General features: G+C 45.7%; 1 protein-coding gene across 3 annotated transcripts; it reads left to right on the top strand.

Moving 5' to 3' along the window:
• The first annotated feature begins 1739 nt into the window (after nt 1-1739).
• GOLGA1 (golgin A1) lies at nt 1740-15587 on the top strand. Of its 3 annotated transcripts, none has more exons than XM_054284302.1 (23): nt 1740-1803; nt 2146-2453; nt 3828-3918; nt 5216-5290; nt 5776-5873; nt 6370-6402; nt 6931-7059; nt 7327-7484; nt 7862-7973; nt 8097-8192; nt 8412-8537; nt 9354-9449; nt 9872-9967; nt 10244-10396; nt 10626-10721; nt 11439-11528; nt 12143-12245; nt 12517-12674; nt 12836-12997; nt 13485-13544; nt 14072-14236; nt 14420-14506; nt 15329-15587. In XM_054284302.1, the coding sequence occupies exons 2-23, from the start codon at nt 2319-2321 to the stop codon at nt 15407-15409; spliced, it is 2400 nt and encodes a 799-aa protein (XP_054140277.1). In that variant the 5' UTR covers nt 1740-1803; nt 2146-2318; the 3' UTR covers nt 15410-15587. The 3 variants fall into 3 exon arrangements, with proteins under 3 accessions (XP_054140277.1, XP_054140276.1, XP_054140278.1); XM_054284301.1 differs by having other exon boundaries at nt 7315-7484; XM_054284303.1 differs by lacking the exon at nt 5216-5290 and having other exon boundaries at nt 7315-7484.
• Nucleotides 15588-17111: the final 1524 nt, after the last annotated feature.

Below are 17111 nucleotides of genomic sequence, written 5' to 3'. Positions count from 1 at the left end.
CCTCAGTAACTGTCGGCGAGTGCAGCTCAGTCAGTGGTGCAGCAGCGGCCGAGCCTCACTCACTCCTGGTGGTGTTGGGGGCTGCTCCTGGGGCTGAGGGAGCTCTGCAGGCAGGAACACGTACATGAACAAGGGAAAACAATTAATACAGAGAGCTGAAAACTGCTCTGTGCACCTCGTAAGGTCAGACTGGACAGAGCAGCCGGGCAGAGCTCTGCAGAGCAGATGAACACTGCTGAAGAGGCTCTCCCGTATTTGTAACGATGGACTTTAGAGCAATACTGATCTGTGACCAAATGTATTCAGGTGCTTTGAAGATCAATAGGGATCTGCTCACTAGAGCAGAGCATACACATAACTGCTTCAGATTTAGGAGTGACAGCCACTTTTTGTTTTCCTGTCTAAACCATTGCCAAGACTGAGGAGAGTTAGTTCAGGATTTCTGAATCTGACATTTTTTGGGGTTAAGGACTGTCTCTGTATTGTGCCCAGAGGCACGCACAGATGTTTTGTTCCTGGTTTGATTTCTGCTGGGAGCAGACCCCAGCACAGCTGGCTGACCTGCAGGAGCCCCCGAGCAGAACAGATCTCACCAGCCCTCCTTCCAGAGCAAACCCTGCTGGGAGGATCTGCCCCCTCACGGATGGCTTTGGCACGTGTTGGTGATGGTTCTGCCATTGAACTGGTTTGTTGGGAGCAGGATTCTGCCTCATGCAGGCTGAAAAGCACAAGTGGCTTCTGCCCTGGGCCCGGCCCAGCGAGAAGAGGAGGGGAGCGCAGGTGGGAGCGTTCTGGGAATGCAGAGGGACCGTGCCTCGGGCAGCCCAGCTGCGGAGGCACACGGAGCGTTTAGCCTCTCTGAGAATCAAATTATTTATTACCGAAAGTAATTTTATAGTGAATTGGTTTAAAGTTATTTTACAGCTGTGTGCCTGTATATCGTATTTTGGTAAAAACGGATATTTTCCTTAAAATATATAGAGATATATAAATAAACTTTTTTTGGAGCAAATGGACTTTTTTGCAAGGGATGTGTAATCGCCAAAGCTGTGTGATGCCAGAAGCGACTCTGCCGTTGTTCGGGGAGGGAAGGAGCGTGTTTGTTACTGCTGGACACTGCGGGGAGGAGCGAACCGCGATGGAGCCGGGCCCTGCCGCCTGTCCCGCTCCGGCCGGGCACCACCGACCGGCGCCAGCCCCGCGTCCCGCCCGTCACCGCCTTTCCAGAGACTTTGGAGCAGATTTCCGTTCGCTTTTGTCCCCGCCGCGCCGGGGCCGCTCCCGCCCGGTGTTCGCGGTTGTGCCGTGTCCGAGCCGTTCTCTGTCCCTGTCCCGGCCGCCGCCCCGGCCCCGCCGGCGGACTGTGCTGTCAATAAACTGTGATAAACGCTCGTACCGAGGCGCCTGCTCCGCTCCGGGCGGGGACTGCGGGAGGGAGGAGCGGGGCTGAGGGACCAGCCGGGCCGGGAGAGGAGCGGGAGGAGCGGGGGCGGAGCTCGGTCAGGGGGCGGGGCTCGGGCTGAGGGCGGAGCGGCGCTGAGGGAGGAGCTCGGTCGGAGGGCGGAGCGGGGCCGGGGCCGGGGCCGGAGCTCGGTCGGAGGGCGGAGCGGGGCCGGGGCCGGGGGCGGAGCTCGGTCGGAGGGCGGAGCGGGGCCGGGGCCGGGGGCGGAGCGGGGCCGGGGGCGGGGCCGGGGGCGGAGCGGGACCGGCGCCGCTTCCGCCCCGCGCGGCGCTTCCGGGTCGGCGGTGTCCGGGGAAGCGGCGGCGGCCGCGGGACCGGCGAGGCTCGGCCGGGCATGGGCGGTGAGGAGCGAGGGGACGGGGGACCGGGGACTGGGAGAGGAGGGGGCAGCCGGGCCGGGGCCGCGGGGGAGCGGCGGTGACAGGCCCTCGGTGCCTCGGAGCAGAGCAACCTCCGCGGGCCGGGCCGGGCCGGGCCGGGCTGAGGGGACCCGCCCGCTTCCCGGGCCCCGGCCCCGCCGCCGTTTGGGGCCGTTGGTTTGGGGCTTTAACGGATTCTGCTCCGGGAGACCCGATTTTTAACGTGCTGTAACAGATGCGATGTTAAAAGGCTTTCTGTTCCCTTTAAATGATCCATGCCGGTGGGTTTTTTTGGTGTGGAACCCATTTCTGTCTGATTTGTAGGTACTGCCAGGCCTTGAGGGCTTCAGTGGCGCTGGAGATGCAGTAAACCAGTGCATGAGGCTCAGAATTCAGTCTCAGCGTTTGGAAGCTTAGACCAGAGTGTCAGCGTATTGAACGTTGGCGGTCGTGGCTTTCCAAAGGCCCTGGATATTTCAGGGCTGTAGAGCAGTAAAATGTTTGCCAAATTGAAGAAGAAGATCGCGGAGGAGGCGGCGGTGGCTCCCCGGCCCGGAGGAAATGCCCGCATGCCCAGGTCTGTCAGCAAGGAATCGATCACGTCTGTGGGAGCAGACTCCGGAGACGACTTTGTGAGTTACACCTTGCTTTGAAATCTCCTTTTTCTGACAGTACTTTTATTACGGTTTTGCAGACAACCATTTAAAGTCTAGTGTGTGATTTGAAAACGTGATGTGGTGTCTTTGTAAGTGTATCTCCTAATGCATAAATGTATCATTAGCTTGAGTGAAATTAAATATTGAAGAGAAAAGGTTTGTTAAGCGTAGTCGTTGCCAGGAGTCTTTCATTCCCACGTAAACAGTTTTCATTTTACCTCTGGGCTTCCTAGTAGTCTTCCTACCTGAGACATTGTATATGTCTCTGCTGAAAACGTGTGCAGTGTTGTTGCACTCAAAACCACTTTAGTTCCTCTCTTTCCGGATAAAACATTGTTTAAACCAGTGGTGAAGTTCCAGGAGTGCATGGGTTAAGTGAGACCCTGGAATGCTCTGGCACCTCTGCCCTGCATGGCTGGCTGTCACATTTCTGAAAGCCTGGATTAGGGCAGTGTCACCCCGCTGCTGGAGCCAGCAGGACCCACAGCATAGCCAGCAGCAAGTCTCTGCTGTCTGCAGAGTGAAGAGCTTGTTTACACAGTTGGGCTTAAAGTAATTTATTTTGAAGCTCAGCTGAAATTTCAGTTGTGTTAAGCAGGAGGTTGGAGCTCCTAATGTTTAAATACATGTTATAGTGAAAATATATTAGTCTTGTGTTTTTCTGAGGCTGTTTTTTCTTTTGCACTTAGGAAAGTCTCATGTAGAAATTCTTTTTGCCGTCTTGCAAGTTTGTGGAGCAGCAAACAAGTAATGAATTGGCAAAACAACATAATGAAATAATGAAATGGCAAAACAAGTGGTCTTCAGAAAACCTCCAAGAGTTTATCAATATTCATTTAACTGCTATTGACTTTTATGGAGCAAAACTCACCAGAGGACTCATAAGTCATAAGTCAGTTATGCAGCAGATTTTGTGTGGACAAATTGCTGCATCAGGGCTTCAGTGAGTTTATCCCACATGAAAAGCGTTACTGCTTCTCTTGTAATTACTTTGATTTTCAGGACTCTCTGTTTGACCTTTGCTGGTGCCTGTGCTGTGGAGCCTGATTTCCTGCCCCTCAGTGATTCCTCTGCCCCATCTCCTCAGCGGAGGTTTGGGCACACAGGTGCCAGCCCCAGCTCCTTCCCAAGCTCTGTGCTCTGGGGAGCAGGCAGCCTGGCACTATTGAGCCTTGCTGGTTTTCTCCTTCAGCATTTTTATCACATTCTGCTGTGCTAGTACAATTTTCCCCTCTATGGGAAAAACAAGTGCTGTCCCTAGGCAGGAGAGTGTTTTATCCCAGACTTAATGTATGGCAGGATCACTTTTTCTGAATTTTGTAAGTTATAGAGTGTTGCTCTTCTCCCAAGGCTTCTGATGGAAGCAGCTCCAGAGAGGATCTTTCATCCCAGTTGTTAAGAAGAAATGAACAAATAAGAAAACTGGAGGTGAAGCTATCTGGTATGTGCCCTGATACATATAAAACTTGTTACTATAGGAAATGTTTTCCCTTGAATTTACATGGTTTAATTTATTAAAAGTCCATGGCGTTAGGGTCTTTTGAAGATTGATTTGTAGCAGCCCTGTTGATTGACAAGAAGGGATCATCCAGCATCATTAATTTTTTATGAAGGCAACTGATTTGCTGATTTCAACAATACATTTAGGTGATTGCTTGGAACAGCTGGGGTAGGTTTCTGTCCCATGTTTCAAGCAGCATCTGTCCCCACTTGTGTGGATGGTTTGTTTCTGATAGGGTCTGAGCTTTCTGACAGTAACACAGTACCATCCTTAAAGAAGTGGGCTTGGAAATGAAGAGGAAACAAAGAATTCAACATAAAACAGTCCTGAGGGTTTTTTCTTTCTAATTCCTTGTTCTGTAAAGCTGTAGTGAAGGCTGGCACTGCTCCCTATCCCTGTTGTAGGGAAGGGACCAGGACTGGGCTGAACTGTGTTACACTGCTGCTTCCCAAAGCTCATGGGAGGCTTGGGAAATTGGGGAAGGTTACAGCCAGATAAAGACTATTTTGATTATTTTATTTTGGAGACTTATCGGGCTTCAGTTCAAGAAAATATAGGCTTCAAAAATTATTTCACATGGAATTCAAAAGGCCCAAATGCTCATCTGCTTGCACAAGGTAAACTTAAAAGTGCTGGCTGGGACTTAACACAAGAGAGGGAGGCTCTGGGTATCAGGAGTCTCGTGCAGGCAACCAGCCAGTGAGTAAATCCTCTTCTCCATTGTACAGGAACCTCTCCAGGGTGTGTGCACACTCTGTTTTGGTTCATATTCCCTCCTGTGGCAGTTCTGCTGAGCGAGGGTGAGGGCAGTGCTGTGGGACTGCAGATGGATGCAGTGGCCATGAGTTAACCCTTCCCTGCAGCCTGCAGTGCCAGACACCTTTCCTGAGCAGAGGGAAATGTGTCACTGTTCTGGGATGAAGTAAAAAAGGAGGGACAGTTGTTGATTCTCTGGTTCTGCTCTTGTCTGTGTGACTGACACCCCTGGGACAGGCCCTTCTGTTTGTGCCAACCCTGTGGACAGTACAGAGCTATTTGCTTGTGTTCATTGTTGTGGTCACCCAGTTCCTTAGCAGGAATGATTTTCTGATTGAGAAAATCATTGTCATTTGCCGCTCATCCTTTTTTCTTTTCTTTTTTTTTTTTTTCTTTTCTTTTTTATTTTTGTGTTACCCTAAAAATGTCCTTCCCCAATGTCTGTCCATTCCTGGTCTGTTCTTCTCCCTCCTCACACAAGATTATGCTGATCAGATCCGAAATCTGCAGAAGATAAAAGAGAAGCTTGAAAATGCATTAGAAAAGCATCAGGATTGTACGTATTTTTCTTTTTTTCCTTTTTCTTCAGTTCAGTTGAAAATTGTGGTTGGAAGGAAAGAGGTTTGGTGTGCAGGTGTGCTAATGATTCCCTTTCAAACTGTGCACCTCTGTAGTGTGAACAATTAGAACACAAGTTGTTACCTTATTTACAGCATAAAAAGCAGCAGCGCTGTGTTGAATGAAGTTGTTATTGCACTCCTTCTGCCAAATTTGGGGCTCACATGCAGGAAAGACCTTTTGGAAACCTGCAGCTTTGTTCTGATCCTGCAAGGAGCAGTATCCCTGTCTGCTGTTAGCTTTGGCCCTTTGCCAGCCTGCAAGCAGCGTGAGGGAATGAGTAGCACAGCGCTAGTGCTGCAGTCAAGATGGGGCTAATTACTTGCACAAGAAGCTCTTTAAAGTTATAAATAACTTACAGGAAAGTGAGAAGTAATTTTAAAAGATGAGTTTTTAATATAGCTGGTGGTTCTCTGTTGGTAGCCTCCATGAGGAAGTTTCAGGAGCAGAATGAAGCTCATCAGGCCAGTCGAGCCAAGATGGCTGAAGGAATGGCTTTGGCCTTGGAAAAAAAGGACAAGGTAAGAAAACTTGAGCAGGATCTTAGACTCTCATGAGCCTGGTATTTTAAGTAGGTGTTACTATTAATTAAAATAATTGTTCAGCCCTGTGTGTGAGCGTGCCAGCGCTGAGGGAAGGAGGGAGTGCTGAGCTCAGTGCCAGGAATGGTGCAGGACTTGTCACTGCTCAGACTGGTTTTAACAAGAGCCCACAGAAATTCCTAATGAAAGGTTAAGCTTGTGCTTGGATAAGATTCAATGGCAGTAGGCCTGTTGTCACATTTATTTCACTTGCATAAAACTTATGTATTCAGCTAGCATGAATGATTCCTCAGCCTTTATTCAAGCACTGGCTGTTACTGTGCTGCTGATGATTATTTTTTAATCATTACCAAAGCTTAGTATCTGCTAGCAGTACAAATTCTTTTTCTTTTTTTTTTAACCATAATTGCTGTCCTTGAAAGTCTGCAAATAGATTTTGATATCTTTTTTTCTCCTTTCTTTCTTTCTTGTTCAGGAGTGGATGGAAAAACTCACTCAAGTTGAAAAGGTAATTAACCTTGGATGTTTTTCTCAGGGGGTGTAGTGTAGCTCTGTGTGTATTTGCAACCACCATCCTGCACACTTGCAGCTCTATCAGAACTTGACTCTGTTCAGCCCTTTTTATTATTTGGTCTTTGTTCAGTGGGAGAGGCCAATCATATGCCTTTTGTTACCAGCCCAAATGCCTGGGGAGGTCTTTCTGGATTTATTTGATTTATTTTTCAGCAGGGAAGTAAAGAACGATGGGTTGTGATGGGAAAGTTGTTCTTCTGTAAGGTGAAACATAGTCCATTTTTAAGAGTTCCGTTTAGATGGTCACTGGTGGCATTGTAATGAATTCAGATTTCTTTTTTTTTTTTTTGGAGTTTGGTAATTTTCACTGTGACATGAATCTGAAAGGATTTCTAGTTCTGCATGGAGCACCATTGGGAGCTGTATAGCTGCAAGACAAGATTTCTTTCTCAGAGAGTTTACCTGATCTCCCATTAACTTGACATGAACATACGGATATCCTTTGGTTCTGTTCATTTATCAGGAAAAAAAAGTGCTTCAAACACAGTTACAAGAAATGAGGGAGCAGAGTTTGAACCTTTTCCAAAAACGAGATGAAATCGATGAACTGGAGGGCTTTCAACAGCAGGAAATTGCCAAAGTTAAACACATGGTAAGAATATTTTCAACTTTTTATTTCCTAAATTTTTTACCAGGATATTAAGTTAGTGGTAGCCCAGCATACATTTTGTCAGCCTTTGTGCTTGTACACCGGTTCGGTTAGTGTCAAAATCCTAACAGTAGGTACTGAACACAGTATTACATAGTCTATTATCTCACTTAATTCAGCCCCAGGCAGGTTTCAGTGAAAAGGTTTGTCAGTGTTACTGGTGACCTGTAATGCCCAAGATGATGCTCTAATGTTCAGCTTTTGACAAAGGAAGAGTGTCTGAGCAGAGCGGAGCAGGAGCTGGAGGCGCGGGCGCAGGAGCTGAGCCGGGCGCGGGCGGAGCTGCAGGAGGCCAGGGCCGGGGCCTCGGCGCTCAGCAGGGACCTGCAGGACGTGCAGCAGCAGCTGCTGCAGCTGCAGGCTCACAGGTACGGAGCTGGGCCTCTCACAGGAGCAGTGCTTGTGTTTGCCCTGTAGTTTTACTTCATGCTCGCTTTGTGTCTTTGGAAGAGTTTGTATATGTAGTGAGCTGACTGAATTTTTGCCTCTGCTATGGCTGTGGGGATGTAAATGCCAAGCCAATGATAGTAATACTTTTTTTGTAAATTATTTCTTTTTTTCATAGTTTGAATGCTTAACTGTCACTTTTTTTGAAAATGTATAATCAAGCAGTGATTTATGATGGTGACTGGTTTTAGGACAAGAAAATTTTGTTGATGTCCATTTTCATAAGCAGCAGAATTATCTGCTAAAGATTATTTTCCTGGAATGGTATGTCACTTGTTTTTATTCTCTTTCTATGAAGAGATGAACTAATGACAGCTGAGACAAATGCAGAAAATAAGATCACTGCTCTGGAGTTAAGAGAACAGGAGCTACAAAATGTCATTCAGCAGCTTTCTGTAGACTTGCAAAATGTAAGTTTGAGCCAAGTGAGATTTGATTCAAAGAGCTCCATGTCTGCAGAAGTTAGATTAGATATCAGTTATGTGGTGTTGGAAATTTAAGTTCCAAAGTAAGTAATTTCTCAATATGTTTAGGCTCGAGTGGCTGGTTCTGGTTGTGAGAAGAGACTGGAAATGTTACAAGTGGAGCATGAATCTCTGAAGGTGGAATATGAGCAGCAGAAGCAAAAGGTGAGGTGCTTTCAGATGCACGTGCTGCTCCTGGTGTGCACATTTGGGTAATGTACACCTTTGTGTAGTTGGAACTTTGGTGTCCAGAAAGTGTTCCAGGGTCAAATTGTCTTTTTAAACAGGACTTTCCTTTCTATTGGCATTTCCAAAAGTCAAACCGCAACAGATCAGCTGGAAGCTTCATTACAAAAAAGATTCTGTGATTTCTCATTCTCACAGATGACTTTTGAACTTGCTGAGAGAGATAGACATACAGAACAGCTGCAGGAAAAGCTGTCTTCCCTGGAAAAAAAGCTAGAAAGAAATCTCTCAGGAGATGAACATGTGCAGGAGCTGCTCAAAGAGGTAATTACACAGTTAAAGGCTGCTTAGAGGTACAGTATTAGTGAGTTTGTTTTGGGTTTTTAGGTCTTACATTACATCTCACCCATGCAGAGAAAGCTGCTGATGTCACACAGCACATTTGTCCTGGCAGCGTGTTTTGGCACACTGTGCTGGGCAGGACATGGGGGTGGCTGCACTGAGCCTGTTTGTGTAGGTCCTGCACAGATGTCTGTGCTGGCCTTTCTGCATTGTCTGTTTGGGCACTGCATCTGAGTGCTTAGAAGGAGGAGAGCAGCTTTCTGCCATCCCCACAGGAGGTGGGACAATTTGGGGGTTTTTCTAATTAATCGTCACAAGCACAGTGAATGCTTTTCCTTGTTCTTTGGCAAGGCACGGGGCAGGGAGGGGAACTGTTTGCACACAGGTGTGCAAACAGAATGTTGTATGCTCAAAACCTCAGCCTCGGGAGTGCTAAAGAACAGCTGGAAACAGAAACTTAGCTGTGGTTAATCCCCTTTCTCTCATTGCTTCTGATCTCTTTCTCAAGCACTGATGCTCCTGCTCGGAATCAGCCTGGAGCAATGTTTTCCCAGCTGGGTCTTGGGGATGTTTGCTTTTCTCTGGTCAAGGTGCCTACAGTCACATCACCCCTGAGTTGCTGTGACAAAAAGACATGGCTTAGTAAACTCAAGACAGTTTAAAGTTATCTAGAGATAATAAAACATTGTTCCATTTTGACCTTATAAATTAAATAAAAAGGAAAATTTTTATTACCCCCCACCAACTTATGTCTTTGTCCATCCTTGCTCATGTTCTTCACCTCAATGGAACCTTCAGAAAGCTGCTCTTGAGCAGAGGCTGGAGGAGAGCAGGCAGCAGGTACTGACAGACAGGACACAGCACAGCCAGGCTCTGAAGCAGCTGGAAACACAGGTGAGCAGTTTCTAATTTCACCACAGATTCCCACTCTTTTCATCCTCTATGCCCTACTCCCCTCACTGCACTCCCTGCCCAAGGTGAGACTGCACATTTAATCACATTTAGTCTTGAAAGGATAATAATTGATCAGTGTCTCTGGGTGTCTCCCCACTTCATGGGTGGAGGAAGGCCTAGAGGTGAATGCAGAGGTTTTGTGCAGATCCTCCCTGTAGTAAGAAACAAATAACTCAGGTGCAAGCAGTGCTGTGGTGAAAAATTTCTAAAACCTGCATGTGTCAAATAGGCAGCCTCTCTGTCTCTGTGGCTTCAGGGATTTAATGTTTACCTTCCCCTCCTGGGCCACTCTGTACTATGCAAACTTTTAAAATAACATAGGTGCCAGTGGATAAGGAATTTAATTAATGGTGTAATTTTAGAATAAAGAACTGGAAGAGAAACTACGTATCGCAACAGAAACACTGAAAAAGAGCAAAGAAGCAGCTGCAGACCAGGATCTGAAGATCCAGAAGCTGGTGAGTATCCAGAAGCTGGTGAGTATCCTGCATGTTTCACTGACCAGTAACAGATCAGTCTGCAGCATCCCCAGAGACAATCACTTCCCTGTTTTGTTATTCAAGTGTTTGTTTTCTTGCTGTTTGTCTGCTGAACTCTGGTCTGTGAGTACATGACACTGCTGCCAAAGGAATAGTGTTCCTCAGTTTGAGAGTGTCTCATGGAATGGTGTCTCATCTTGTCAGAATGATGTCAAAATACCTTTCTGTTAATGTGGTTTTCTTTATTCTCTTAAGCAAACTGATCTAGAGGAGGAAAGAAAACAACTTCAGCAACAGATTTTAAGTGAAAAACATCAGCATGATGAGAAAGTTACTGGGCTGGAGTCTCAGATTGCTGCTCTTGAAAAAGCTTGGGAATTGGATAAAACAACAACTCAGCACAGGATTGTAAGTACAGAAACTGTGGTGGGTTGTGAGAGTCTTCACAACATGATTTTAACACAGCTTGTAGAGCTTGCTTGTTGTCTGAATGTTTTTATTCAGCACTCCTGGCATTATAATAGAAGATATCATACTTTGAGGCACTAAATATGAGCAAAACATTAGATGTGTTTAATTGTTTAAACAAAGCATTAGAATAATTGTACTGTGTATTTAAACACTCTTTATTTTACAGAGCCAATTGGAAAAGGAAAATGAAAACCTCAAGGGAAGCAAAGAAGAGTATGAGAGTTCATTAAAACAACAAGAGTGTGAACTGAGCAGGCTAAAGGTAAGGGCTGGACTGGTACTGGCATTGTCTTGGGACAGAGCTGAGGCTGGGGAGCAGCAAACACCACTGTGGGTTACATTGAGTGCTTGGAGGCCTGTTCTGTTCAGGTTGCAGGTCCTTGGAGCTGTAAATCATCTCTGGTACTCAGCAGAAATGTGTTTGAGAAGCATTACAAAGGGCTGACCCTTTTCTGAACCAGAATGCTTGGGTCTGCCTAAATCAGGCAGAAATAATACGTTCCCGTATCGTCAGGGATGTGAAGAGCTTGGAAATCCTGTTAGCAGTGGTGAATACAGAATGGCTCAACATCAGATTCCACTCAGAGTGTTCAAACCAAAAAGTTAAAACTTACATTAGTTGGGTGTTTACAGTTTATCTAATTTTGACTGTGATTTAGATTAGTTGAATTTTTTTTCATAGCTACTCCTGGATGCACAATTGGAATAAAGATCTGTTGTAGCAGGGAGCTACTTCTTTGTAATAGATACTTCAAGCTGAAAGATCTTGTAAGCATTGGGTTTGTTTGGGTTCTTACATCAGTTCTGTGCTGCTCTTGCATATGCAGAGAGCAGCAGTCAGTAAAACAAACCTAACTCATTTGGAAAATATAGTGTGTCAGAACACTTTAATTGTAGTCCTAGTAGACTTGGGTTAAAGATGAGAGACTGACTTGATTTAATTGTCTCACATAACCTCTCAATTAATTCTGGTTTGCAGAATGAGATGAGCAGCAGAGAAACTGTCAGTGTGGAAATTGCCAAAGCCTTGGAAGAAACAAGGAAACAGAGAGAGGAATTACAACAGCAGGTTGGTTAATAATGACTGTTTTCAAATGTATTTGAGACATCCCAACCTTTCAAAGAGCAGACTAGGTTTGGATTTATTTATCCTAACATGCAAGACTGTTGGTCAGAATCATATTCACAGCATGTGAGGCAGCAGTGGTTCTGGGTTCCTCTGGAGCAGAGCAGTGGTAAAATTGTACATTTCCTTACAGGGAGGAGCTTGTGTCCAGTACCAAATGTCAGTTCTAGGAAGTCTTGTTTTGCTCTTCCTGTATAAAAAATAGTGGATGATGTGATGGATGATGGATGGTGGATGATGTCTTTTGGTTTCTTTATTCTTCTGGGACTGCTGGAGATCTGTGCTTGCTGGGCCAGATCTGTGTAGAAGGGGTTTAAGGCCATCTCCTGTTTTGCTCAGGGACCTTGCAGCTGCCACATTCTGGCTGTGACAATCTGGTGGTGGCACAGAAGCCAGGTGGGGTTTAGCTCTCCCAGCAATGACTTCAGTGCTTGTTCCTGAGGGCAGCATTGTGGAGGTGATGCCTGCTGGGCCTCTGAAGGATGTTGGATCTTTCAACACCCTCTTCCTGTTTTATATCTTTAATGACTTCTCTTCATTGTTTTCCTGCTTTGAAGGTTTCAGATCTGAATACCCTAATAAAGGAGAAAGACCAGCTGATTGATGAAAAATGTGATCTGCTGCTAAAACAGAAGGAAGAACTGAATCAACTCAGTCAAGGTTAGACCAAAGGAGTCTACTGCATCCCAAACAATTTAAGTAGAGCCTCTAGTTCTGGCCTTGCCTGGTAGATTGTAATTTTTCTAGATTTCTCTTTCATATTTAATCTTTTTGTACTTTCAGAATGGTTTATTGTTCACTAACAATTGGACAGTCTCTCTTCTGTCTTTCTGTCTGTCCCCTGGCTTTCTGTCTTCGTGACAGACCAAATGGATTAGAATCTCCCATCTGATGTGCAGCACTGATACTAAGCAGGTCTCTCCTTTCCCAGACCATGAAGCTGTCTTGCTGCAGGTGCATCAGCTACAGCTGGACATAGAGGCAAGGCAGAGCCAAGCAGTGGAGATAGAGGAAACAGCAAGAAAAGAAATTGATGAGCTGAAGCTGCAGGTACAGGAGTGCCTGTTGGCCAGAGAGCATGAGAAAAACGTGAGTGCAGTTCAAATCCATTCTCTCAGGAAAAGAGGGAGGTGTGCAGGAGCCCCCCAGTTCTGTCCTGCCTGGACAACCAAAAAGAAGTCTGGCTTTCTCCCTGGGGAGTGTTCTTGGGGTGCAAATGTCATGATATCTCTCCATGTTTATTTTTGTAGGTTTTAGAACTGGAGGAGTCGACGAGGGCCTTGAACAATGAGCATTTGCCTTCTCCAGAAAACTCTGTGGTGGAACAGAACGGAGAGGTGGCAGCTGCAGATGTTGTTCAACTTCAGAAGGATAACAGAGAGCTGGAACAGCAAATTGCTGAGAAAAACAAGGTGAACAGAAACAGCTGGTAGTCTTTCCCCTTTTAATTAGGAAGCCAAGTAGTTGGTGCTGCCCGTGCTGCAGCCTCAAAAGGACAGGCCTGTTGCATTTGAATCCAGTATGCTGTGAGTAAATGCTTTTCTCTGCATTGCACAAGTATCTCCCAACCATGAATAAAAACCGCAGCGAGAGCTGCCTGAATCCTGATGTGTTTGGGCAGAAAGGTGCCCCCAGTGATGCTATTTACAGCTTTCCTCAGAGCCCTCTGAGTGAGTTGGGTTCAGTTGCACAGTGCTGTCACATGAAAGCCCAGGTGTCCTGTCACATGGCTGCTGCTGTGTGCAGCTGGCAAGCCAAGGCTCTCAGGTTGCTTCTTCACAGCTGTCAGTGTTGGATAATTATCATTTCATTCAGTACTTGTTTATCATGGGTTTTTCCAGATACCTGGGGGTCCTGACAATGAGTACTGTGTTAAACTCTCCTTTGCTGTGCTTACAGATGATAAAGCAACTTCAGCAAAGAATGACAGAACTGAAGAAAACTCTGCAGAAAGAGCTGGTAAGGGTTGTGTGTTTTCAGTCTCTTCAGATGGCACTTGCTGGCAGGTACTTGCACTGTTATTCCAAAAGCTTGACTGCCAACTCCCATTGCATCCCTCTGCAATGGTTTATCTCTCCAAGAAAAAAAAAAATCGATTTAAAAGAAAATTAACAGAGGTTTTAAAATTGTTGGTTTTGCTCTGATGTTGAAAATTATCCTGAAGAAAGCCCATGTTTGAAAGGCTGAGAGCAGGTTAGTGATAGGAGAAAATTACCTAGGGATAGCTTCCACCATGGAGCCAATTCTGTGCTGGTTTGGGTAATGTACACAGAATGCTGACATCAGCCAGCTCCTGTCCTGGGGTGTAGGGAGAGCTGGAGACACTTCTCTGCTGTGACCCCATGAAGGATGAGGAGCTGTTGATGCCCAGTTTGTGGGTACAGCCCTCTTTAGATATCCTGAACCCAGACCCCTCTCAGTGTCAAGCTAACAGCATCTGCAATGTATTTCTCTTTTTCTACTGTGGGTTTTTTATTTTTCTGTAGAAAATAAGGCCTGACAGTGAGGTACCTGAGCTACGTGCAAATTCTGAAGTGCCTAATGCTTCTGTGACCGTCACCAACAACTCTGACTTGAACGACTCCAGGGAGATAAACTTCGAGTACCTTAAACATGTTGTACTAAAGTTCATGTCCTGCAGGGAGTCTGAGGTAAAGGTGCCACTTACCTTCTCTTTCTACATCTGTCTTTCTCTAGAAATTGCCACCTGTCACCTCCTAAGGACGTTTCATGCCAATTCCATAATTTTACAATTAAAAAATGTACAGTGGGGGCAATAAAACAAAATAGCTGACAGCAATGTGTTTGGAACACAACTCTGTGGTTTCTTTCAGGCATTCCATCTCATTAAAGCTGTGTCTGTGTTACTGAATTTTTCACAAGAGGAAGAAAACATGCTCAAAGAAACTCTGGAGTACAAGGTAAGGTGCCATTAGGTGCCATATGTGGTCTCTAATGAGACAATTAAAATTCCTAGATGCTGGGAGATTAGGAGAAGTGTCTTTTTTCCAAATGTTAGGTAGAATAATAAATGTAATTTATTATTAAAATGTTAGCTGACCGTATGCATGCCAGGAATTGTCCCTTTCAGTGAGGGACATAGCAGCTTTCTGGTGCTCAGAGGAGTTGGAGCACAGCTTTGCCCAGTGGACTTGATCTGAGGGGAGAAGTTGGGAGCTCCTTGCCCAAACAGAGTCAGTGTTTAACAGCAGAGCCTAACTCTGGGTTTGTCCTTTTGGCACTGGGCTCACACACCAAGATCTGTGTCTCCTTTCCACGGGCTGAGATCTGCCTGGCCCTGGCTGTGTGGTGGTTAGGGAATGTTCAACAGTGAGTGCTGCCTCAGCTCCAGGTCCTGCATCATCCCTGCCCACCCAGGGAGTTGGGATGCTCAGTCTGCAGATGAAGAGATTTCCTCACCATCTGGTTCAGGGAACACTGATGCTGCATTGACTAAAGGCACCGTGTTTAAATGACTAGAGTTCTAATTTGAAATTACTTTAAAGGAATATATGTAAGTATAATCTTCAGACATTTTCACCTGTGGCCAGTGGGTGCTGTTCCTTTCAGATCTCATTGTGTGAAGCTGCCTCCCTTTCTTCAGTATGGAGTCTGGAGCATTCTGAGTTATAAATAGGGCTTTCCATCAAATGATGAGAACATGGCTGTGTTCCATGTTGTTTCTTTTTCACACCTCGGAGGTGTGAGCCCTGTGTGATGTGTGCTGTGCTGTTGTGTCCTAGATGTCCTGGTTTGGGTCAAAGCCATCCCCCAAAGGCAGCATCCGCCCGTCTATCTCGAGCCCAAGGACTCTGTGGCCTTAAGGGAACCCGAAGGTGGCAGGCAGTATCCAGGCACTTCTTTCTGTGAAAAGAATGCTGAACACACTGCTCCAGGTGTGTCTTAATCACTGTCATTGCAGTATTTTGTACAAGAACTTCTGGCTCTGTTTACAAGATTAATGCTGTGCAAGGAGACATTTTCACTACAGCCTGGAACGGCTCTGGGTGTCTGTGCTGCGAGCAGCTCCTCGTGCTCAGCACTCCTCGTGCTCAGCACTCTGGCTCCTGGCACCAGAGGGTTCTGAGCACCTCCAGGGCAGCAGGGCTGCCAGCTCAGGCCCTTGGGATGCTGATTCCAGCTGCTGTTCCAGGGTGCTGCAGTCCAGTGACTCTGGGCACAGAAAAGCTGCTTGTCTGGCTGTGGGAAGCCAGCGATGGAAAATGTGTTGGCAGAAGAGTGTTGAGAGTGGGATGGTTTGCAAAGCCTTTCACAGGACAGGAGCAGGAGCTTTAACCAAAAAAGAACTCTGCCTTGCCTTCTAATACTGACATTAACTAATGGTTGGCATTTTTTCATATCACTGTGTAATTTAAGGTGCATTTATCCTGGCCTGCAGCCCTCAAGGCTGCATGTTGATTATTTAATTTGAGAGCACAACTTTAGAGTTGTCTGATTTTACTTTTCTTAAAGAAAAATAATATTTAAAATGGTCTTAATTATAGTACCTAATCCTCAGTCGCCTTTAAAACTAATCCATTAGCCTGTTCCATGGGTTGTTAGCAGTGGGAAAAGGGGTAGGAAACCATTTTAAATTTTTAAAGCTGAGTTCCAGGTATTGTAAATCCACACTGAAAAATACCTTTTATTTAAAAAAAAAAAAATCTAGTTACAAAGGGTGAAGAATGCTGGTACTAAACATTTTGATTAATTTTTTTTCTTCCAAGTCTGCTAGCAACAAATCCTTATAACCAGGATCTGCCTCTTTGGTTGTGGTTTTCTGTACTTCAAATACTGATGCTTAAAAACTGTTATGACTATGTTAACTGTTAACTCCTGACTATTACAGTAAAAGAAATGCTGCTCATGAGGGGTTTGAGGGCAAAATTCAACTCTTAGTGAACAAGTTATGGTTCCAGCAGCTTGTTTTCCTAATACAATAAGGACAGGGGACCAAGGTGGCACTTCCTCCCTGAAGCACACTTTTGCCCAGAGTTATTAACACCACTGCAAAATCTGGATCCAAATGGGAAGCAGCACTAAGTCTGATTCCTGAAAACTGAGACCTGTTTCCAAAAATCCACACATGTATGGAATTCAGTGAGCATGCTGCAGGTCTGGGAATTCTCTTAAAGTTGATGCTTCTGTTAAATATATTCAGGGCAATTCAAGCTTTCTCCAGTGGAGCTCCAGCAGGAGGTGAATGTGCAGATCCAGAGGATCCAGAGCCTGCTGGTCTCCCAGACAGGAACTCCCAGGGGCTGTCACAGGGCACAGGTGCTGCTTCTCACTTAGAGACAGGTTGGATTTGTCTGAAGTTAAGAAAACCAACAGAATTTTTTGGTACACTAAAGCTTGTCCAAACAGTCTTTAGTAACCAGATTCATGGCACTTCCAGACAGGACAGAGCATGGGACGGTTCAGCCCTGCTCTGCTGTGAAAATAGACAATCAAAAAGTACATTTATTTCAGTTGTTTCTCTGCTGAGATACAGCAGGGTGGAATAACCCTGGGAAGATTTTATTC

The sequence above is a fragment of the Melozone crissalis genome, unplaced genomic scaffold (assembly GCF_028551555.1).
Source record: "Melozone crissalis strain CALT ecotype California unplaced genomic scaffold, PUWL_Pcris_2 ptg000041l_1, whole genome shotgun sequence".
NCBI lineage: Eukaryota > Metazoa > Chordata > Aves > Passeriformes > Passerellidae > Melozone > Melozone crissalis.
This window is presented reverse-complemented; position numbering and strand designations above follow the sequence as displayed.

What these genes read in the sequence shown, in the direction of transcription:
- GOLGA1 (XM_054284301.1), top strand. Translation starts at nt 2,319, where the DNA reads ATGTTTGCCAAATTGAAGAAGAAGATCGCGGAGGAGGCGGCGGTGGCT. An exon ending in GTGAACTGAGCAGGCTAAAG is followed by an intron (nt 10,722 to 11,438) that starts GTAAGGGCTGGA and finishes TCTGGTTTGCAG; the next exon opens with AATGAGATGAGCAGCAGAGA. An exon ending in AAGAAACTCTGGAGTACAAG is followed by an intron (nt 14,507 to 15,328) that starts GTAAGGTGCCAT and finishes GTTGTGTCCTAG; the next exon opens with ATGTCCTGGTTTGGGTCAAA.